The 24,280-nt window shown below is 47.9% G+C and overlaps 1 protein-coding gene across 2 annotated transcripts in view; it reads left to right on the forward strand.

The window, feature by feature from the left end:
* PTPN11 (protein tyrosine phosphatase non-receptor type 11) overlaps nucleotides 1–24,280 on the forward strand; it is a 66,929-nt gene that overhangs the window by 22,549 nt on the left and 20,100 nt on the right. For both annotated transcript variants that reach the window (XM_084762117.1, XM_084762118.1), the window contains exons 2-9: nucleotides 261–383; nucleotides 2,908–3,102; nucleotides 6,197–6,389; nucleotides 7,812–7,928; nucleotides 9,394–9,507; nucleotides 20,319–20,415; nucleotides 21,846–21,925; nucleotides 22,056–22,214. In XM_084762117.1, the coding sequence (XP_084618243.1) occupies nucleotides 261–383; nucleotides 2,908–3,102; nucleotides 6,197–6,389; nucleotides 7,812–7,928; nucleotides 9,394–9,507; nucleotides 20,319–20,415; nucleotides 21,846–21,925; nucleotides 22,056–22,214 (1,078 nt within the window). The remainder of the gene's footprint in view (nucleotides 1–260; nucleotides 384–2,907; nucleotides 3,103–6,196; nucleotides 6,390–7,811; nucleotides 7,929–9,393; nucleotides 9,508–20,318; nucleotides 20,416–21,845; nucleotides 21,926–22,055; nucleotides 22,215–24,280) is intronic.

The raw sequence follows: 24,280 nt of genomic DNA on the forward strand, positions 1-24,280 counted from the left end.
ATAATTCCTTGACTCTGTGGGTGATCTTTTGGGGCTGACAAACCCACCAGTACACTGTGTTAACAGCCCAGCCCCACTGGCCATGCCCCTCTCACACCTTCTGTGTCTTCAGGGTGCAGGATCCCAATGTCCCACCCAGGAAAGGGGGCTAAGGAGGGAAGAACAAGGGCTGGCTGTCAGCGCTGTTCTCAGGCTTCACCATGGTGGGGTAAGGGTGCTCAGTGCGCTCTGGTTCTCAATGTCCTTTTTCCTCCCTCAAGATGGTTTCATCCCAACATCACTGGTGTGGAGGCAGAGAATCTCCTGCTGACCAGAGGCGTCGACGGCAGTTTTTTAGCACGGCCCAGTAAGAGTAATCCCGGAGACTTCACTCTGTCTGTTAGGTAAGTTGAAAGGTAAATAACTCAGGGTATTTCCAGAGGAAGGGGGAGGACACATTTGTCTGTGGCGCTGTGGAGATCCTCAGGGCACAACTTGCTCCATAGACCAGGCTGACCTTGAACTCATATGGATCTGTCTGTCTCTGCCTCCTGAGTGCTGCCCAGTATTTGTTTGTTTGTTTGTTTGTTTTTTGAGATGGAGTCTCTCTGTGTTAGCCTTGGCCATCCTGGACTCATTTTGTAGACCAGGCTGGCCTCGAACTCACAGCGATCCGCCTGCCTCTGCCTCCCGAGTGCTGGGATTAAAGGCGTGCGCTACCACGCCTGGCTTATTTTTTTAAGATTTTATTTTATGGCCAGGTGTGGTGGTGCACACCTGTAATCTCAGCTCTCGGGGAGGCAGACTCAGGGCTCTCAGAGTCACAGCCTTGGGAAGTAGTGTTCACTTCCCCAGTGCTGTGCTCACAGTGATGACTGGGGATACCTTGGGAAGAGAGATGTCCCTGGAGCCTCCAGGTCTGAGTCCTGGCTCCTCACCTTTGACTTGCTTACTGTGCTTTTTTTCTGCTTTGGGTTTTGTCATGGGGAACTGGCTTTGTAGGTTCTTCACATCACTTTGCTTTGTCAAGAACGAAAACCTCTTTGAGGAAGTTGTGGTCCCCTTGAGTCCCCTGCCCAGTCCCGTTTCCCTCCTCCACTTGCCAGAGGAAGCCATTGTTTAGAGGTTGGCCTGGATCCTCCTCATGTGTTGCACACTTGACTGTCTAGTGGGCTTTTATATTCCCAGCACATTAATAGTTTTGTGCTTCATGTATAAGCTGAAGTGCTATTTGAGTTGCATGCTGGGATATCCAGCTGTTCTTTGTGATGGCTACTTGGTGGCCATATGGTACCAACACACCTGCCTCTCCATTTTTCTAATGATGCACATTGGGTGGCTTTGGTTTGTTTTAAAATGTCATGGACAGTGTGCTGCACTCTCATGGTCCCTTTGAGCAGATGTGGGAGATTTTCTAGATGACATTTTCTATGTGTGTGTTCTAGCTGTTCAAACTAAATTGTGTGGATTTGACTTTGTAGACATTAATTTTCACATATAGAGACAAATAAGTCATGTTCTTGAGAATTTATTTAGAATCCCACGGAGACTTAGGAAGTCTTTCTGTCTGTCTATCTGTTTACTTATTTGTGACATAGGATCTCACTAGGTAGCCCTGGCTGGCCTGGACATGATATATAGACCAGGTTGGCCTTGAACTCAGAGATCTACGTGCTTGCCTCCATGTTAGGATTAACAGCACACTCTACCACTTGGGCTCCTTTGAAAGAAAGTTGTAAGGACTGTGACATTTGTCCTTGAGATTAAGGAACATTCTGACCCTTATGTAGAAGAGATGCCAGTTGGACAGTATTACCTAGAGGGTGTGTGTATTAGACTTCCCTGGTAGTTCTTGCTAGTTGGGACTTTTCTCATCAGTCACTGGAGTGTGTGATATGTGTGCTTGTCAGTTCCCTCCTACTGTTACAGTTTCTGTGACTGCCAGGGTCCTGGCTTAGGTTGTCAACTTTCCTCCTGAGCCAGCTTAACATCCCCAGATTTACTTTTATTTTTAAACATTTAACATTTTCAATGTGTTAATTAAAAAAATAATTCCTTTACATTTATTTATGTGTGTGTGTGTGTGCGCGCATGCAAGTGTCATGGCATGAATGGCAGGTCAGAGGCTAGCTTTGGGAATTGGTTCTCTCCTTCCACTATGTGTGTCCTGGGGATTGAACTCAGATGTCAGATCAAGTTTGCTGGTAAACCCCTTTACCCACTAAGTTATCTCACTGGGTCCTGTTGATTTTGTTGTTGTTGGGTCTTTTTGGTTTTTTTGTGTGTGTATTTTTGAGACATGATCTCATATAGCAAAGGCTGACCTTAAACTTTTGACCTTCCTGCTGTAGCCTCCCAAGTGCTGGGACCTTAGGTGCGCAGCACCATATTCTTGAGGTGGTATTTTTATATTTAAAAGCAAATCTTTAGAAATTTATTATTTATTTTAAACATATTCTTGCTCTGAAGCCCTGTGTCTTCCTGTAGCAGCCTCTCAAGTGCCTGGCTGTTGATACATTTTTGTGGTAAATATTTTGGGTTTCTATCTTTTTATTTGCTACTTTTGAAAATCTTTTGGTACCTATTCAATTTCACTGCCTTTGAGCAAAATGATCTGAGTGGATTTGATGGATGACAAGGTGAGTGGGTGCTTCAGTTTAACTTTAACTGTGTGTCCTTAATTATTAAGGACAGTTGTTGTCACTTAACTTACACCATAAAATATGCCAGCCATTCAAAACAGAAGCGCCACAGGGCACAGGCGCAAACACTGCCATAGTTGTCGGGGTTAGTTGACCTCCGGTTTCAGGGATGGGGTAAATCTTTTCCTGGGTTTGTTCTATTGTTTGGGTGAAAACTTCTCCCGAATGTGATGCCTTTTTCCAACTATTGCTCTCTGACACCCCTCCCCACAATGGACTATTTTAGAAGAAATGGAGCCGTTACCCACATCAAGATTCAGAACACTGGGGACTACTATGACCTCTATGGCGGGGAGAAGTTTGCCACCTTGGCAGAACTGGTCCAGTATTACATGGAGCATCATGGGCAGCTGAAAGAGAAGAATGGAGATGTTATTGAGCTCAAGTACCCGCTGAACTGTGCAGACCCTACCTCTGAAAGGTCAGTGACATCTTAGTGATGCAGAGCTGCACTCCAAGGCTGCACGCTGTAAGCCTGCTTTGTGGGGCACATAGAATCCGTTTGACTCTAAAGGCTGGTGTCTGTCCCTCATGCTGTCATTTTTTTAAAAATGTGTTTTGTTTCTTTGTCACGGGGTCTGACATAGCCCAGGGTGGCCTGGAACTCATTGTGTAGCTGAGGATGACTGAACCCCTGATCCTCTTGCCTCTGCCTCCCAAGGGCTGGGGTTGCAGACATGCTTACCATGCCTGCTTATCTGGTGCAACAGACTGAGCACAGGCTTGCAGCATGGTGGGGAAGCACTCCACATGCTGAGCTGCATCCCCAGCCCCACGGTGTTCTTAAAGTAAGACCGACAGGGTCAGAGTGTTCACAGAGTGCCCTTCTCCTGCTGCAGCTGTAGTCAGTGTTCCTTGCACAGATTCTACAGGGATCCTACATTTTCTACATGTAGATTTAGGATGTGCTTTAATTGTAAGCTTTATTAACAGCTGATGAGCTTTGGGAGTCGGGAGAGAACTTGATGATAGAAATGCGGAAATGGCAACCATGCTCCATGGTGGTTGTGACCAGCTATTTAGCAGTACTACCAACAGAGGTCAGGCTAAGCCCAGAAGTGGAAAAGCAGAGGCCGGAAGGACCTGCTCTTCATCCGCTTTCTACTGTTGTCTCGGAAATGTGTGATGTCCATGTCTGTGCAGAAGTGCTCTTCCCGTCTGGTTGGAGCCCAGGAGTTGAGCTGGTGCTGGCTTTATTTGCCCTGGTATTGGCTTCTGTATTCTCCTTTCTTCTCACTGCAGATCCTGGGCCTGTATATCTTGCTTTTCCCAGCTTTCTGTCTTTGTTTCTCTGGCTACCACTGTAGCCTCCAGTTGTCTGCACCTGCTTTAGATGTGCACATTCCTTTCCAGTGGCATGTGGTTGGAAGAATGCTGTCCAGGTCTCTGGTGATGAGTGTTACCTGCTTGGATATGCCTCTTCCTTACCTAAAGCCATGGTGTTCCTGTGACTGTGTCAATTTAAGAGCTGTGTTGTCTCACAGTCAGCCATGTGATGGCCCTGGGCGGCCTGTATCTAGACTCTCGCACGCTAAAGTATGGATTTCTGGGTTCCATGTAGACTTGTCTCTCTGCTTGTGGGAGCTCACACTGTTAGGGAAACCCCTGTCCCTGCTCCAAGAAAGCGTGACTGGATAACCTAGTGTAGTTGAAGAACCAGACAGCAGATAGAGAGTCCTTTAAGATTAGCTTGGAAATACAGAAAAATCTGAAATGCTTTGAATTAATTTATTACAGAGATTGTCCTCCCACTTCCTCTCGAGACAGGGTTTCTCTTTGTAGCTTTGGCTGTCTTGTACTTAGACCAGGCTGGCCTCGAACTCAACAGAGATCCACCTGCCTCTGCCTCCCTGAGAGCTGGGATTACAAGTGTGTGCCACTGTACCCGGCTACAAAGATCCTCTTTTATCTAATGCCAAAAGAAGAGCAGATTGATGATTATTTTGTATGTTTCGTCACTTGTTGATTTGTTGTTTGAGTAAAGTCTCATGCAGGTTGAGCTGGCCTCCAAATGGCTCCTCGTCTTCTGCCTCCACTCCCCAGTGGATGGTGTCCCAGCCAGGGTTTTTATTGCTGTGATGAAATACCATGACCAAGCTGGGCGGTGGTGGCGCTCACCTTTAATCCCAGCACTCAGGAGGCAGAGGCAGAGGCAGGTGGGTCTCTCTGAGAGGCCAGCCTGGTCTACAAAGCGAGTCCAGGACAGCCAAGGCTACACAGAGAAACCCTGTCTCAAAAAACAAAAACCAAACCAACCAACCAACCAACCAACCAAAACCCAAAATACTACCATGACAAAGCAACTCAGGAAAGAAAGGGTTTACTTCATCTTACAGCTTGTGGTCCATCATCTAGGGAAGTCAGGGCAGGAACTCAAGCCAGGAACCTGGAAGCAGGAACTGATGCAGAGGCCAGGAAGGAGTGCTGTTTACTGGCCTGCCCCCTTTGTTTGCTCAGCCTGCTTTCTTATAGTATCCAGGACCACAAGCCAAAGAATAGTATTGGCAAAAGTGGGATGGGCCCTCCCCCATCAATCATCAATAATGAAAATGCATGGTAGCCTCTCCCACAGACCAGTCTGGTAGGGACATTTCCTCAGTTGAGGCTCTTTCTTCCCAAGTGACTCTAATGTCTATGAAGTTGACCTAAAACTAGCCTGCACACATGAATTATAGGCATGTGCCACCACAACCAGGTTTGTAACTCAGTGGTTGGCTCTTTTAGGGTTAGGTACTAAAAAAAAAAAGTCAAAGTGTATTTTTAAGAGATGGGAGACGTAAGAGGAAATAAGAAGCATTGAGGATATTGGTTTTGTTTGTTTGATTGATTTTGAGACAGAGTTTATCTGTGTAGCCCTGGCTGTCCTAGAACTCATTCTATAGCCCAAGCTGGCCTCGAACTCACAGATCTCTACCTGCCTCTGCCTCCAGAGTGCTGGGATTAAAGGTGTGCGCAACCATTTTCTGACTGATATTGTTTCTTTCTTTCTTATTTTTTTTAAAGATTTATTTATTTATTATGTATACAGTGTTCTGCCTACATGTACACCTGCAGGCCAGAAGAGAGCACCACATCACATCACATTACAGATGGCTGTGAGGCACCATGTGGTCGCTGGGCCTCCAACGACCTTTGGAAGAGCAGGTGGCACTCTTACCCACTGAGCCATCTCTCCAGCCCCTGACACTGTTTTCAAATGATCATGAGCTCCTTTAAAAGATTTAGTGGAGGCTAGGTTTGGTGGCAATGCCGGGGATCTCAGGAGCCTGAGGCAGGAGGATCTACACAGTCATCCTGCGTCACACAGTGAGGCTGTCTCAAATAAGGAAAATGAACTTTAATTGTCCTTTTTAACATATCTTTGTCATTTTTCTGTCTGTTTGGGATGTGGATTCTTCTGGTCAGACACTCTGCCCCTGGAGGATGTTGCCTGTTAGGAACCTGTGTTGAGAGCTGACATGAAGAAATACTGCACACTGCCGCTGAACTCAGCTTATTTCCTTTTCAAATACTAGGTGGTTCCATGGTCACTTGTCTGGAAAAGAAGCAGAGAAACTGCTAACGGAGAAGGGTAAGCATGGCAGCTTTCTTGTCCGAGAGAGCCAGAGCCACCCTGGAGACTTCGTTCTCTCTGTCCGCACTGGTGATGACAAAGGGGAGAGCAACGATGGCAAGTCCAAAGTGACACACGTCATGATCCGCTGTCAGGTAGAGCACTACGGGGGCTGTGGGTCCACTGCAGCCGCAGTTTGGGGGCTTCTTCTGAGAGAGGACTAGGTACAGGCACATACAGATTGTCCTTGGTGACTTGCTCATGGCGTTCTCCCTCTATGTGTCTCCTCATTCTGAATTACTGTCACTTTTGTTGTTTTTTTTCTTTCCTTTTGTTGTTGTGTTTTTCTGTTGGCTTTGTTTGTTTGTTTGTTTGTTTTTCTGAGATAAGGCCTCTCTATGTGTCTGTGTCTGTCCTGAAACTTACTGTGTAGATCAGACAGCCCTTGAACCTATGGAGATTTGCCCTCCTAGTTCTGGGATACAGGTGTGTGCCACCACATCCAACTTCCCCATTCTAGTTTTTCTTTTGGGTCCCTCTCTGACAGATACCTCAATGTACATAACCTCTGCTCTGTGAGACCAGTTCTGCTGAGGAGTATCACAGGCTGGTGGCACTGTGCACCTCACCCTCCATGTCTGTGGGTCCACCTGTGGTGTCAGCAGCCTTCAGAAAAGCATCCTGTGTCTGTCTAAACATGTGTAGGCTTCCTTCTTGTCACATCCCCTTGTCACATCACAGCTGTGTATGTGACATTATGTGAGCACTGGTGCTGTACTAGCCACCCTGAGGAGTCTGGAGGTGATGGGAACTGTGCTGCAGCATGTAGAGTTTACATTTGATTTTGATTTAATTAATTTTATGTCATTTCGTGTCTTTGGTCCTGTTCCACCGCTGAGCTGCAGTCTCCAGGCCCCTGCCTCACCTGCTCCATCAGCACTGTTGCTTCCTTCCCTTCACAGTACTATGGGTGTCGGGCCTACTGTTTTTGGGAGTCAGTCTCTAGGTTTCAGTTGAATACAGTTTAGTTTTTGCAGTTGGGCTGGTTACATATACCCATTACCTCATAATCCTTGAGATGCCTTACCAGCAAATCTCCAGCATGTAACACTGTTCATTGCTGTCCCCCTGCTGCTGACTGGGCTCCTGAAGCTGTTCACCATACAGAGAGGGTCTGTGTGTGTCACCAGCACCTTCCTGCCCCCAAGCCCCTCAAAGTCACCATTTGATCTCTTGTCACTGTGTTGGACTTTTATTTTTTTTGGATGCTACATATAAATTGTATGTTCCTTTCAGCACTTGGCTTATTTAATTTACTGGGAGGCCTTCCTGCTTCACCTAGTTGTCACCGATGACAAGGTTCTCTTCTCAGGGCCGAGGGTGCTCCACTGTGATGCCATGGACATAATGCATGTTAACATGATACATGTGTGTCTTGTTCTCATCATACCCTCTAGACAGATGTGTGGCTTGTTTCTGTATATAGGTTAGTGTCACTAAGAACACTGTGGTGGCGGGATGGTGGGGAGGCAGTAACCTGGCATGAGGTAACCAGGCCATCTGTTTGGTCTTGAAAGGAGCTGAAATACGATGTTGGTGGAGGAGAGCGCTTTGATTCTTTGACAGACCTGGTGGAGCATTACAAGAAGAACCCCATGGTGGAGACCCTGGGGACAGTCCTGCAGCTCAAGCAGGTTAGGAAACTGAAGCTGCCTCCACTATGGATTGTGAGAATCCTATCCTGGCATCTCCCACAGAGTGTATCAGTCAACTTCCTGTCTCCATGACAAGCTATGTGAGGACTGGCTAATAGAGGAAAGGGTTCAAGGAATCAGCCTAGTTACCTGGCCCTGCTGCTATGGGCCTGTGGAGACACGTTTACCATGGTGGGAGCACTTGGGGTTTTACCACATGGCTGAGAAACAGGAAGGGGCCCTGATCCGCTTTAGCAACCCCCTTCTTCCCCCCAGTCTTCCTCTAGGTATCCCCTACTTTCTAAAGGGTTTGCTACTTCCCAGTAGCATCTAGGGTTGGGGCCAAGCCTTCAACATGTGGCCCAAGATCCATAGTATAATGCAGAAGTAGACAGAACATTAGCCGTTCTCCTGCTGTGCCCGTCTTCAGTCACAATCAGGCGTGCAGTCTCTAGTTTCTTTACTCATGGAAACAAATTCTAGATGCTGCATCATTTCCACATCTTTGAAAGACCTCATAGAGTGTTTTGGGTTGGTGGTGAGCCTAGGACACACCACACTTGAATTCTGGGATAGATGACCGGCCTCGTTATAGAGTTTTATTTTTTCCTTCAGTGCTGGAGAATCAAACCCCAGGGCTTCATCATGCTAGGCAAGTGCTCTGCCACTCAAGCCCACCCCAGCCCACATGTGTAGACTTTTCTTAGTCTTTAGTCTTGCCATGCAGCCCTGCTAGTCTCATGACCCTCCTGCCTCAGTTCTGGGCTTACCCACATGTACCCTTTAAAAGAAGTGTTTACTACAAATTACTATTAGTTCCCTGTAAGGACTTAGACTTTTTGCTGTTTCACTTTCTGACAGTGGTCTCATCTGGAAATGATGCTCGGATGTAATTGTATAGAAATTTAGGTTTGAATTTGTACCTGCTGAGTTCCTAAAATGTTTGTAGGATACAAAGAAGGGCATTTCCTGATAGGACAGAAAAGAAAGTGAAAATACGCTTCCAAGTTTTTGGTGTTGGGCTTCAGGGTGGCTCAGGGAGAGTGCTGGTGCTTTTGAGTTCTAGCCCTGCAGCCCACCTAAACAAGGAAGAGGAAAACCATCTCTCAACGCTTGTGCGCACTCATGCACACATGGCACACTTATATACATAGGCACTCACAGGCGCACATACACAAACAAACGTGTGTGCAAACTCATGCACACTTGTACACATGGGCACACATACATGCTTGTGAAGACATGCATACTTGTATGCATAGGCATATACAGGCACACATATACACACTTGAACACACTCATGCACACAGTTATACATACACATGCTTGCGCATACTCATGTACATATAGGCATAGGCATATATGATGTGCCTTCTCTCTTTGCTTTTGTGAAGTCTTTTTCTTTCTACATTGACATTGTTTAAAACATGTTTTCTTCCTTTCCCACCACTGCTGAACACAACAGCCCCTCAACACAACTCGTATTAATGCTGCTGAAATCGAAAGCCGGGTTCGAGAGCTAAGCAAGCTAGCCGAGACCACAGATAAAGTCAAACAGGGCTTTTGGGAAGAATTTGAGGTAAGTCACTGACAAATTGTTTTTATGTGAATTATTAGATGCTGTTTTAACAGGTGAGAGAAAAGCCTTGTGCTGGGGCCTGGCTTCCTCTGTGTGTGTGGAGCGGGCTGCTGAGGGGACTTCTTTGAAGCAGAAGGACATTGTGTTCCCGAGAGCAGTTGGCAGCTGTCTCAGATGGATGAGCCAGCAGCTCCATTTGTTTCTCTGTTTGGACCACTGGCAGGACCCCAGAAAAACAAAAGGATAGGATTCCTCTGGCATCCAGGGGGCTTCATTGGTATGAGTGAGGCCAGGCCAGGAAAAGGACCCTGGGTTGGTTTTAGCTGTGAGTTCACACTGATTATTGGGGAATTAAGAGGCTAATAATGTCTGTCCTGTGCCCTGTTCAGGTGTGAACCTGTCCCGTGGCTCCGTGTGCTCATATGCTGCTGACCCCCTGTGTCCTCTGCTTTGCTTTCTTTCCTTGCTCGTTTGACCAGAGCGTTTTCACAGACCAAGCATTGGCCTCTTTGCCTCAACAGCCACGCTCCTTATGTCACTCATGCCTGCATACAGGACAAACCCACGAACGCTTGCTCATTGTCTATATTTATATTGTGTTTTTGCTTTTCAAGACAGGGCTTCTTGGGGCTGGAGAGATGGCTCAGGGATTAAGGGCACTGACTGCTCTTCCAGAGGTCCTGAGTCCAAGTCCCAGCAACCACATGGTGGCTCACAACCATCTATAATGTGATCTGGTGCCCTCTTTTGCATAATAAATAAATAATAAATAATTTTTTAAAAAGACAGGGCTTCTCTGTGTAACCCTGGCTATCCTGGAACTTGCTCTGCAGACCAGGCTGGCCTCAAACTCAGAGATCTGCCTGCCTCTGCCTCTGCCTCCCTAATGCTGGGATTAAAGGTATGCGCCACCGTGCCCAGCTTCGGGAATATTTTTAGTTTATTCTTTGATAGTTGAATATACAGCTGTCTTGCTGACTGGCACCCACCCTTCTCCATCTCCCCCTCCCTCTCCCTGCTTTCTGCTTTTTCTTTTTAATTCTTTTTTATTAATTCATTCATTTTATATCTCAATAGTTATCCCATCCCTTGTATCCTCCCATTCCTCCCTCCCTCCTGCTTTCCCCTTATTCCCCTCCCCTATGACTGTGACCCAGGGGGGGCCTCCTCCCCCTGTGTATGCTCATAGGGCCTGCTTTCTGTTTTACAGGAATGATTAGTCCAGGCTTTGGTAGGACTTGAGGACTGACAGCTATTGGTGCCACCATGTGCCAGACAGCTTTTGGAGAGAGGAGTGTGAGGTCAGAGAGGTCGTGCATATTGTCCACCTTAGCATAGACACTGATAACCCCAGCCCTGGAGATGGGTTCTTTCTAGAGTGTTCCTGGTGCTTGCTCTGCAGTGATGCATAGAAACTAGAGGTGGGTCTGGTCTCATACCAGGCATTGGGTGGGCTCTTCGAATACCAGGATGAGGGATTTCCACCATTTAGAAGTTTCTTGTGGCGAGAGGAGGAACAGGCATGTGGGTGTCAGTGAAAGTCTGATGAGAATAGAATGAGCCATGAGGTCATCTTTAAATTATTTATTTATTTATCTTGTGGATCAAATGCAGGATTTTGTGCAAGCAGAGCATGTGCTGTCCCATTAAGCAGTAACCCATTCATATTATCTTTTTCTTTTCTTTTTGGTTTTTCAAGACAGAAACTTTGTGTAGTCTTGACTTTCCTGGACTCACTTTGTAGACCAGGCTGGCCTCAAACTCATAGCAATCCTCCTGCCTCTGACTCCCTAGTGCTGGGATTAAAGTTGTACACCACTACTGCCCAGCTCTTTTTCTTTTTTTAAAATTTGAATATATCTATGAAGATGAGCCTTTCGTCACCAGTGCATCACCAGTAAATACATGCTTGGTCACCATAAAATACTGGATTCATTTCATTTTATTCAGTTTAAACAATAATGTTCGCCAGCATATTAATTACTGTAAAATAAAGGGTATTTTAATACAGACTTCAACATGAAGGTTGAAAGAAGGAGGAGCTGGGGAGATAGCTCAGCTGTTGAGTGCTGATGGCTCCTGTGGAGGCCCAACACTCTTACCTGCTGAGCCATCTCTCCAGCCGCCAGCCGTGGGTCTTCTAAGAGTTTTAGTGGTTGTCTTAGTTAGGGTTTCTATTGTTGTGATGAACACCATGACCAAAAGCAAGTTAGGGAGGAAAGGGTTTATTCAGCTCACACTCCCACATCGTAGTCCATCATTGGAGACTCTCAGGGCAGGAACTCAAGCAGAGCTGGAACCTGGAGGCACTCTGATGGTAGTGATCCCACCTTTCTCAGCGCACTCTGATGGTAGGGATCCCACCTTTCTCAGCGCACTCTGATGGTAGGGATCCCACCTTTCTCAGCGCACTCTGATGGTAGGGGTCCCACCTTTCTCAGCGCACTCTGATGGTAGGGATCCCACCTTTCTCAGCGCACTCTGATGGTAGGGATCCCACCTTTCTCAGCGCACTCTGATGGTAGGGATCCCACCTTTCTCAGCGCACTCTGATGGTAGGGATCCCACCTTTCTCAGCGCACTCTGATGGTAGTGATCCCACCTTTCTCAGCGCACTCTGATGGTAGGGATCCCACCTTTCTCAGCGCACTCTGATGGTAGGGATCCCACCTTTCTCAGCGCACTCTGATGGTAGGGATCCCACCTTTCTCAGCGCACTCTGATGGTAGGGATCCCACCTTTCTCAGCGCACTCTGATGGTAGTGATCCCACCTTTCTCAGCGCACTCTGATGGTCGGGATCCCACCTTTCTCAGTGCACTCTGATGGTAGGGAGCCCAGCTTTCTCAGCGCACGCTGATGGTAGGGAGCCCACCTTTCTCAGCACACTCTGATGGTCTTTCAAAGGAGCCTGGATTTTACAGCTTGAGTTGCTTTGGGTGCTGTTATTAGAAGGAGGTTGGAGGAGCAGGTTATGAACCCATCAGCTCTTACTTAGGACATGTTAAGACCTTTTCTTTTTGACATCTCTTCAGGCTTCAGCTCTCCCCCGCCGTGCCCACCCCCCCCCCCGGGGTTTTTCTCAGGGGTGCCTTCCCCATTCCCCATTGGAAGCTGGATACTTCTATTGTATGTATGCTTACAGATTAATCTGTGTAGGTATTGGCTTAACACACCACACATCCACAGGAACAGGTTCCTTTCGTTGTTTAGAAATGAAATCTTTCTAAAATCCAGAAGGATCCTCTCCTCTGTTGGAGGAAGGAAGTGCTTTGCCCAGATGAAGCTGCAGATACAACAAGAGGGTGGTGCATGTTCATCTAGGAAAGTGACCAGTGCAATGCGGGCCCCAGGACACTTCTGCTTGGTTCTTTGTGCCTCAGGATCCAGCAGACAGTCCCCACCTCCTGACTCCCAAGTAGGCTTCAAATAAAGTTTGTGGATGTGTTGAACCTGTGCTCCTTTAGAAGACTGCGTTGGCCTTAGACTGCTGGTCCAGACTCAGCAGAGGAGCTGCCAATGTGTGATGCTTCGGTGGTGAGGAGCAGTGTGCTGGGCTGGGCCTCACTGGCAGACTGAACCCGGGGATGTGCATAGCTGAGACTTTGAGATCCCTAGTCACACATGCCCCAGGCACTCTGATTCAGGCTCACAGGGCTGAGTTTTAGAAAGATTTTAGTTTCTGAACTCAGTGTTTCTGATCAAATCTGTAACATGGCAAAGGGGAACAAATCCAACAAAAGCCCCAGATCCCAAACAGAACCATAGACCATCTGATTTACTGGGATTGCTTTCCCCTGGGTTTTTAAACTCCTTTTCTAGAGTGCAGTCTCTTCCTGTCCTGTCTTGCAGCTCTGCTGGCCAGTGGCTGGGAGGAGCCTGGGGCCTTTAGCAGCAGCTTCCTCTGATTTCTCCTCTGGGACTCTGTCCTGCTTGTAGGCACTGTGTCTCTCCTCTGAGGCAGTCATGCTTTAAGGAAACAAGCCTTGAACTGTACCCCAGGGTGCTGTCTAGAGTGATAATTCTTACTGGTGATCTCTGGCAGACATCCTCTCCTGGTGACTAAGCAGTCAACATCGAATGACAGCCCCTAGTCAGGCTCCACTGCAGGCTCCAAATACTTTAGGTTGCAGGCTGGTGTCAGACCAGAACCTTCCCTGGAGGTCCCAGCTTGAGAAAAGAAGACCCTCTCCCAGGCAGAGCAGTGTCAGGGGCTGAGGATGCCTTCCTGAGTCTAAGCACTGTCCTGTTTCTGACACCACAGTGCTCCCTCATGTTTTTCTCATGTTTTTCTCTTGAGGGTTTTGTTGCGTGTGACTCTGGAACTACACATGCCTGTATGGTCTTTCCCTTCTGCTACCCTTTGCCATGGAGGACCTCACTGCTTCCTCTGAGGTCGTGAGTGGTCCTTCCCCAGCTTCCATTTCTTTTTAGTGCTTTTCTTCTTGAGCTGTGAGCCTAACTTGTTTAGTGTGCTGGCTCCCTGTGGACTGAGATGACACACTGGAAGGATACCACTGCAGTTTTTTGTTATTTGAGTCAAGATCTCATGTAGCCCAGGCTAGCTTCAAACTCACTGTGAGGCAGGAGAGACCTTGAACTCTTTGCTCCTTCCTTCCTTCCTTCCTTCCTTCCTTCCTTCCTTCCTTCTTTCCTTCTTTCTTTCTTTCTTTCTTTCTTTCTTTCTTTCTTTCTTTCTTTCTTTCTTTCTTTCTTTCTTTCTTTCTTGTTTTTTGAGACAGGGTCTCTCTGTGTAGCCTTGGCTGTCCTGGACTTGCTTTGTAGACCAGAATGGCCTCAAACTCAGCGATCCCCCTGCCTCTGCCTCCCAAGTGCTGGAATTAAAGGTGCACCACCATGCCCGGCCCCCTACCTTCTAAATGGCCAGTTCTTGCAGAGTTCGGGATTTGATCAAGGGCTTTGTGTGTGCTGCATCAACGCACTACCAACCAATGTGTACCCTCAGCACCTTCCCTCCTTTTTCAGTATTTGGGACAAACCTATACTGACCCGGAGCTTGCTAAGTACCAGCTTCACAGGCATTCACACACCTTGCTTTTTTTTTTATTGACAGGATTTCCCCCTCCTCCTGCTCCCCCACCCCCACCCCAGGCTAGCTCCTCATTCCTTCAGTTTTCTTGTGTCTTTCTGACTCCCCCTGCTTTGTTCCTTTCCCTTCCAGCTGACTGTCCTGCAGTTCTTGTATTCTTCTCCTGCCCCTGACCCAGCATCCCCAAGTTGCTTTGATGCTCTGACTTCATGGTTGGGTGGTTTCCCACTCTGCTGCTTATTGTCGTTGCTTTTCAGACTTGTGCCTTCCCAGCAGGTCATTTTCCTCTCGAGACCAAGTGATCCTTTTACTTCTTGTCTTTCAAAGTCCTCCATTACTCTGGAGCTTAAGGCTGGGTCTTCAGTGGCCCTTGATGCAGTTTCCTTCTCTTTATCCCATGGTAGGCATTCGAAGTCCGATCGGTCCCTCCTAGTGTCTGCCTTTCTCAGGAAGGAAGACATGTCCATCCTCTGCATCCTGCTGAACATTGGGCCTCACTGAGCTTTGAGCCAGGTGGGCATCTATTTTATCTCCAGATGCTTGGAGAGATACTGTGCCAGTGCAGGATGGCTCAGGTGGGCAGAGGATGGAGACAGGAGTGTGGCCTGAGGTTCAGGTCTCCTGCTTGAGAGGACTTGAGCTTCTTCTCTGTTGCAGCTCCTGCCTCTGTCCCTGTATGTACCCTTACAATAATGTCAGCATTTCTCACATGCCTTTCTGGTCAAGAACCCTCAGTGGCTCCTTGTTTCCTTTTGGAGATGTGGCATTTTCATTTTGAAGAGGCAAGAGTCTGACTCTCAAGAAAAGCTAGGAAAATGCCCCAAATGGTTTCGACTTGGGGACTTCTGCTTTCATGTTCCATTCCAAGTTGGCTATGCTGTGTTTCTGTCTGCTGTCCTGATTGTTGTGCCTGGTCCTCTTGGTCCTCTGCCATTTTCCCGACTTCGGTGTCTCCTCATCCTTCCTCTTCCTAGTACAGTGCCTGGAAATGCTGTCCAGTCTCACCCCTGCCCTTCTCAGTGTTGGAGTATCTAGTGTTCCCTTCAATGTTGTGTGGCTCTGTGACTTCTTCAGGAGGGCTGCCCCAGACCCAGCACAGATGAACGAATCGTTGGTGTTCACAAAACTTTTTGACTGTATGGGTGTCTTCTTTGCGTGTATGTCTGTTCCACATGTGTGCAGTACCTGGGAAGAGAATATTAGTTCCCTGGGACATTGTGAGCTGCTGAGTGAGTTCTGGGAACCAAACCCTCCTCTGGAGGAGCACCCAGTGCTTTTTGCTGCTGGGCCATCTCTCTAGTCCCCTCACCTCTGGCTCTGTTTGGACCTCTGCAATCTGTCCATCAGTTGCCTCTGCTCTTTCTGAGAGCTCATGCGTTGGTTGTAATTCCTGGGGAAATGCTGTCATCAGCTTGTGTCCCAGTTTCGCTTTTGCTGCCTGCCTTCCTCAGGACAGCTGCTGAGTGACAGTGCATGTCCACAGGCCTGTGGTGAGTGGGACAGTGCAGAACACAAACTTTGGAGTAGGGCAGGGTTACTGGGTAGAATCGGACTCATGTCCCCATTAGCCTGGTGTCCAGAAGGAAGTGGTTCTTGGCAAAGGCTAGCTGCTAATCTTGGGCACAGCCCGAGTACCTCTGGGGATAGTGACAGACAGTCCTAACTTCTGAGTTCTTTGTTTTTTTTTTTTGTTTGTTTGTTTTGTTTTTTGTTTGTTTGTTTTTCGAGACAGGGTTTCTCTGTGTAGCCTTGACTGTCCTGGACTCACTTTGTAGACCAGGTTGGCCTCGAACTCACAGCAATCCGCCTGCCTCTGCCTCCCGAGTGCTGGGATTAAAGGCGTGCGCCACCACGCCCGGCCAACTTCTGAGTTCTTATTGGATGGCCTGCTATCACTGTGGGAATGAAAAGGTCTGGGCAGTTTGGGCCCTGGACATGTGTGGGGATGGGCTGCAGAGTAGTGGAGGGAAAGCTGGGGCAGGCATTATTAGTCATTCGCCATCTCTGGAGGCTACTAGCTGCTGGCCATCAGCACCCAACTGTTTGAGTGCAGGGCCTGGGCTTGGCCTCTCTGGGGCCCTTCAAGCTCACAGCATGTCAGGACCTCTACAGCATGTGTAAGAGGCGGTTGGGAATGTTGTACAGAGCTCCTGATGTTGTCCAGCAAACACAAGGGGTTGTGTTGATGAGGGTGCTCTGACCTGGAACTCTCAAGTTTACTCTGCAAGGTCATTCTTAGTGGCACCCCCATTGTAGGAGCTAAGGTGAACCAGGGAGGCACAGGACCACACCTTTTACAGAGATGACCTGCCACATGCTCTTACAAGTAAATGTCACATGAAGTTTGTCCCATAGGTGACGGTCCTAAGTTTAAGTAAAGCTGCAGATCCTTACCCTCTAATGCCTCTGCCAGTGCCCTCCAGCTCTTCGCTCTGACTGCTTTTGAAAGGGCAGATCCCCCTCAGCACTTGCTGCTGCTGCCTCCTCCTCCTCCTCCTTTTCCGAGACAGGGTCTCTCTGTGTAGCCTTGGCTGTCTTGGACTCACTCTGTAGACCAGGCGCTTGCACTTCTTTTTGAGCATCATCCCTTTGTGGCTATCTTGATGCCTGAGAACAGCAACTCCTAGAAGGCAAATGGCTTGACCTGAACTCATTTAAACAAACAAACAAACAAACAAACAAACAAGTATTGGACTGTCTAAGTTCTGCACACTTTGTTTTCTTTCTGTTCAGGGCCGCACCAGCTAAAGACTTTTGTTGTCAGCCATGTAACAAGGCTGAATGCCATATTTTGAGACTAAGAGTCAAAGACTTATTTAAATCCCTAACATTTATACCCCCATCTTTGAAATTTCAGATAAATGAAGCGGAAGTAGCACAGGCTATGGAGTTGTGCTGGATAGATCCTCTTCTCCTTGCAGAGAGCTTTCGGGCGGCTCTTTTGACATCTCCCAGAGGAACTGCTTTCCATTTTATATGCCTTTCACTTTCTTCATTTGTCTGTTTGTGATTTTCTGTCAAAAATTAGCTTACTGGCTCTGTGGCAGATCATGGGCCTAGCGTCCACCAGAGGCTCTGTCCTCCACCCTCAGCATCACAGGACCAACAAGCTAGGCCTGCTGAGAGACACTTCTTTGTCATTTTGAAAGTGAAACTTTCAGCTTGGCTTGTCTCCCTCTGGGCTGGCCTCGCAACTTCCCCGCTTTTGGCTGGGCCAGTTTCACTGTGGCTGCCTGGTTTTTGCTTTCCTGTGGTTCTTATTCGGGAAGCTGGCTGAGAACCAAATGGAGGCTGATGTCTTAGGTGTAGAGAGCCCTGGGTTCTGCGAACTGGTCACACAGGGGCCAGCTGGGGAAGGCTTGTCCCCCAATCTGATCATGCAGAGGGCAGAGAATGGAACAGAGGTGGATGTGGCTGCCTGCCCCTATGTGTTCTCAGGCCGAGCAGAGGGAGTCCAGGTTTTCAACTTCCTCTACAAGGACTGTGTCATCAACCCCCACCCCCGCTCCAAGGCCCCAGGCTTAAAAAAGCACAGGATAGCTGGCACTTAGCTGAAATAAAACACCTGGAATCTGTGTCTCTTCTAGCAAGAGAAGGGAGCCCTGGCCTTAGGAGAAAACCACGCCTTAATCCCAGCACGCGGGAGGCAGAGGCAAGTGGATCTTTGGAGTTCAAGGACAGTCTGGTCTACAAAGGGAGTCTAGGACAGGCAAGGCTACACAGAGAAACCCTGTCTCCACCAAAAATAAAAAATAATAAATAAATAAATAAATAAAAAAGAAGAAGAAGAAGAAGAAGAAGAAGAAGAAGAAGAAGAAGAAGAAGAAGAAGAAGAAGGAAAGAAAGAAAACCAAATAGCAGAGTATGCTAAGTCAAAATTAAAAACAGCTGGGAGACAAATAGCTAGGTTCTAATTCAGGCACAGAGTCCTATGTATCTAGTCTAGAAACGAGCATCCGAGCTGAACTGACCAAAGAAAAACTTACAAGAGTAGGGGAAAGGCTTGGTGTTGAGAAGACAGAAAAAAGGGTGAGGGAGTGAGCCAGCTCTCATTTGGGAACCTCGGGGGCCTGACTCCGGGTCTTTTGAAGTGGTCGAATGGAGCCAGAGTAATTATACCTTTCCCACCAAATGGGATTTTATGAGTTTTCTCCAGGAACAGAAGGGAGTCTGTTTCCTCTTATCCATGCACAGGTAAATTGGCTTTCCTGAGAGGAGCTAACTCAAGACTTTGTCCAGAAAAATCCCACACTTCCTTGTTGGTGTTCTCAACTCTTGCCTCACAGAACTGTCTGCCACGGTCCTCTTGAATCCATCTCCCTCCCTGCCCTGCCCTGCCAACCGACTTCTTGCATCTTCCCTGGGGGAAAGTGTGGGGCAGTGGCTTTGGACATGGCTACCATTGAGGTGCTGCCTTGGGTGTGACATAAGAAGACCCAAACCTGGGCTAACAGTTGACATCCTGTCACTTGGTGGCACCAAGTTGCTTCTGCCTTTTCCAATGCCCACATCTAGGGCTGCCATGGGGCTCACTCCTGATTGAACTGAGATGGATTGAGCAGACCCCAAGCTCTTGAAGAGCACGACCGCATGCTGTTTGCCTATCCTGTCCCAGCTCTCACTAGCACTGTCCTCGTGTCTAGAAAGGCCTTTACACATATTGCAGCAGGTTTTTTTTAGGGGCAAAACAGCAAAAGAAGCCAGGTGGTAATGGCGCAAGCCTTTCATCCCAGCACTTGGGAGGCAGAGTTGGGCCAGTCTCTTGAGTTCAAGGCCAGCCTGGTCTATAGAGCAAGTTCCCGGGTACCCAGGGCTATGTAGAGAAACCTTGCCTCAACAAAACAAAAACCCAGAACAAAGCAGCAAAAGGAAACAGACTAAAGTAGTCAAACAAAAGAAGAAGGCAAGGATTTCTGCACTTCATCCCATTCCTGGTATGTGTGTGCTGCCATTGTGCAGGTACCCAGACAGATGTGGTTCACATCCCACTCAGAGTTAGACCAATTGTGGCCATCTTTCCAGGTGCTCAATAGTCTCTAGACCAACTCTGTAGAATGGCAGAGCCACAGTTCTGTATGACTGGCTAGTAGAGAAGTAGCCTGTTCCCTCCCTCCCTGCCTCCCTGCCTCCCTGCCTCCCTGCCTCCCTGCCTCCCTGCCTCCCTGCCTCCCTGCCTCCCTGCCTCCCTGCCTCCCTGCCTCCCTGCCTCCCTGCCTCCCTGCCTCCCTGCCTCCCTTTCTCTCTCCTTCCTTCCCTCCCTCCCTCCCCTGTGCTGCCCCTTGACCTGGGTGGAGCATGATGACTTAGGAAGCCTTCTCCTGCTGGCATAGGTCGCTGTGCTGTGGGTGGGGATGTGCATTCCTGTCCCCATGGGCCTGACTTGTGTTCCACAGGGTGAGCCCCTAAAGCAGACCACAGGCTAGGCTGGATTGCTTCTCTTTCCTCTTTTTCTTTTCCTTGCCATTTTTCCTCTCTCCTTCTTTTTCTTCCCCCACATCTCCGTTTTTTCTTTTCTTTTTTCCTTTTTTTTTTTTTTTTTGAGGGATCACTTTTTATATTTAAGTTTATTTTTTGCATTTGTTTTTTGTGTGTGTGGAGGTCAGAGGACAACTTTCAGAATTTCTTTTCTTTCACCATGCGATTCGTGGGGACTGAACTCAGGTTGTCAGATGTGGCAGCAAGTACCCTTACCCACTTAGCTTTCTCACTTTTCTTTTGGGCGCATTTGACATATGGTAATATCTACTTTTCTTTGCTTCTAGACGCTACAGCAACAGGAATGCAAACTTCTCTATAGCCGAAAAGAAGGACAGAGACAAGAAAATAAAAACAAAAATAGATACAAAAACATCTTGCCCTGTGAGTATCAATCTCCTGCCTCAGTAGCAGTCACTGTGCCCCTGGGACACATGCTATAATGGGGACCGACACCAGGAAAGCTGCAGTAGGAGGCCTTCTGTGGTCATCTCCTGTTCATTTACTCCTGGTCTGCCTACATGTAGCAACTTCAAGGCTGGTTGTGACACTCAGTGTCAGACTAAGGCATGTGCCTCAGAGTCTGAGAGTTGTGTCTTTAATCCTCATGACGTCTGTGAGTTAGAGGTAGGCACACCTCTTCTGGGCCTCAGTTTCTCATGTGGACAAAGGAAAACAACTGGGCTCATCACCTCCTGGCTCATCTCCTGCAGATAAGGAAGGGACTTTGTGCATACCCAAAGCTGGGCCCCATTGTAACATGCACACTTGGGCAGGGAGCAGAAGCCTTCAGTGAGGACCCATCACTTCACGGGCTGGAGCTCACTCCATGGGGCTGCCTCTGCCATTGCACATCTTGGTGTGACTTAATCTGGAACTGTGTGGACACACAGCAGGGTACTTTGTTTTGTCATGGAGTGCTAAGGATGTGAACCACAGGCCTTACACGCTCAAGGTGAGCGAGCATTCTGCCTCCATGTTATATCCCCAGCCCTCCTTGTAGAGTTACTCAGTTCAGAAATCTGTGTGTATGTACCTTTGTGTTTATTAGCATGCAGGTATATGTGCATACAGGCGGACTCCATCTCCATCCTTCTTTCTGTGTTTGCTTATTTGTTCATTTATTAGTTAGTTTAATTGGTGTGTGCCTTTGTGTTTCTATATACAAGTGTGCAAGTACATGTGCATGTGTGTGGAGACCAGAGGATGACCCTGGGTGTTGGTCCTCAGGTGCCATCTACTTTGCTTTTTGAGACAGAGTCTCTCACTAGCCAGGAGCTCGTCTGTTAGGCTAGGGTGGCTTGTCAGGAAGCCCAGGGACCTGCCTGATGCAGGGCTGAGCTTAGAAGCACAGGCTACAATGCTCAGTTTTTGTTTTGTTTTGTTTTGGTTTTTTTCTGAGACAGGGTCTCTCTGTGTAGCCTTGGCTGTCCTGGACTCGTTTTGTAGACCAGACTGGCCTTGAACTCACAGCAATTCACCTGCCTCTGCCTCCCAATTGCTGAGATTAAAGGTGTGCGTCCCCACCCGCCAGGCAGTGCTCAGCTTTTTAAAGTGAATCTTTGTTTTGTTTTGTTTTTCAAGACAGGGTTTCTCTGTGTAGCCTTGGCTGCCCTGGACTCGCTTTGTAGGCCAGGCTGGCCTTGAATTCACAGAGATTCACCCCACCCCCACCCCCCAGCATCACCCAGACAGGGAACTGCTAGGGCGTGCTTGTCACGTGTGCCGACTGGAGGGTTGACCTTGTGAAGGACTTGTGACTGGCTTTTGCTGAAGCTCTGAGAACTGACGCGCTGCTGTCTCTTTCTCCTCAGTTGATCATACCAGGGTCGTCCTACACGATGGGGATCCCAACGAGCCCGTTTCTGATTACATCAATGCAAACATCATCATGGTAAGCTTGACTTTCACTGTGCTTTCTGCCCGTAGGTTGCTAGCCTCTTTATACCCGTGACACCATCTTCCAAATGTTTGAATGCTTTTCCATCTTCCAAATGTTTGAAGGCTTTTCTTCCTAATTGCAGCCTGAATTTGAGACCAAGTGCAACAATTCAAAACCCAAAAAGAGTTACATTGCCACTCAAGGCTGCCTGCAGAACACGGTGAATGACTTCTGGAGGATGGTGTTCCAGGAGAACTCTCGAGTCATCGTCATGACCACAAAGGAAGTGGAGAGAGGGAAGGTGTGCACTGTTATCCTTTCTGACCACCCCTCCCCCACATTCAGTTCTGGGCTCTGTGTGTGCTCAGCACCAGATAAAATACTCTTTTTATTTACTTATTTATTATTTGTATAGTATTTGGCCTGCATATGAGCCAGCAGGCCAGCAGAGGGCACCAGATCTCATTCTAGATGGTTATGAGCCACCATGTGGTTGCTGGGAATTGAACTGAGGACCTTTAGAAGGTCAGTGCTCTTAACCTCTGAGCCATCTCTCCAGCCCTGATAAAATATTCTTAAAATATTGGTTGTGTTTCTGGGTGGTGGTGGTGCATGCCTTTAACTCTAGCACTCAAGAGGCAGAGGCAGGCAGATCTCTGAGTTTGAGGTCAACCTGCTCTGCAGAGCGAGTTCCAGGATACCCACATTCCTGTCTCGAAAAGCAAGCAAACAAACAACAAAATATTGAATATGTCAGGTGGGTTTGGCTTACTCTCTGGAAAAAAATGACTCTTGACTGAAAGTGTCTCAGTGTGCTTGCTGCCTCCTCTTTTTTGAATTTTTTTCTTTTTAAAGATAGAGTGTCTTATAGCTCAGCCTAGTCTCATGCTCCATATAGAGAAGGCTGGCCTTGAACTCCTTAATGCTCCTGCCTCTACTTTCTAAGTGCTGGTATTGCAGGGCAGTACCCATATGTGGGTCCAACTTTGTGATTGGAGCCCATGGAGCATTTTGGAGTTATGGTTTTATGATTTTCCTATGATTCCGTTACCGTTCACTTTTGACATTTAAAAACTGTGTCCCCACTCCCCTCAGTTCTACTTGAGAGAGCCTTGTGCGAGACGCAGTGCCATCTCCCTACCCCATCTACATGACGTTGTTCATTTCGGTTCTCTGTCCTGCTGTCTGAGCCAGGACAGCTGTTTTTGCTCAGCCATGTCTTCTGTGCAGCATGCTTTGTTCCCAGGCCTTGGGTGTTTTTAATATTTTCTGTGTTTCCTTTCGACGTGATGCTTCTGTTTTGACCATAGGCTTATGCTTATAGTCATTGTTTTAACATCCACATGCACTAATTCTGTCATTGTGACAGGTAAGGTGTTACCCTGCTGGGTCCAGAAGCAGAAGGGGAAGTGGGGGGAGGCAGGTCTGGCTGGGACCTATAGGAGCTAAGCACATTGATGCCACAGTGAGGTCCTCATGTGACGAATTTGCATCATCCCAGCTCTGCACTCCTGGAGCTGCTGAGACACACAGTACCGGTTACAGCTGCCACTGTCCCACTATCCCCTCTCTAGCATAGAGACCCTGCTGTCACATTGCTGTGGGCTCTTCTGCACAGGGCTCTGCCCCAGCTGTGCTTTCCTACAATAGCTCCACTCTGCTTCTTGGTGGTGCTTGATCAGACAGGTAGTGTCTTCCACTGTTAATACACATTGGCCTGTAGCCTGTGTTCTGTGCAGTGGGCAAACCCATCCTATTCACTGGAGTGTGGTTTTGCTCAGCTTAACAGTTTTATTCTTGCCTTCACAGGCTGTGGCCTATGTTTGTCTAGATTGGGTGTTGTTGGCCCCTGTGTGTATGTATTGCTTATGATCAGCCACCTAGCCACCATTGTCATCTCCCAGTCCCCTTATAGCCTTGAGCTGAGCCCCATGCACTTCGGATGTTGTGGGTTCCTCAAGCTCTCATTGTGCCACATCTTCAGGAAAGCGGACATCTCCTGGAAAGACTGTGTTATCTTTGCATCATCCCAAAGTGAAATCAATTTATAGGTTTAGATTATGGAAATGTCTTGGATTTTATTTCTGTTCTGGCTAGAGTTTTTGTTTTGATATCCTTTACTGGTTTCTATAGAAAGTGAGTGTAATTTTACAATTACATATAGAAGCTGACCTGAGGCAGACAGGACTCTTGGGAGTTGAGCTTGGCAGCTGAGGGGCAGCTGTTTGTGCAGAGATTTGCTTGGTGCACTTCTGCATTCCCTTAGCAGTGATGTCAGGTGTCCTGAGTTCTGGGCAGTTACAGCTCTTCCCACTTCCTGCTTCTACATGATGGAGGTGTAAGAGGTCACCTTGCACAGAGGACATG

The sequence above is a fragment of the Acomys minous genome, assembly GCF_964271855.1.
Source record: "Acomys minous genome assembly, chromosome: 16".
In the NCBI taxonomy this organism is placed as follows: Eukaryota; Metazoa; Chordata; class Mammalia; order Rodentia; family Muridae; genus Acomys; species Acomys minous.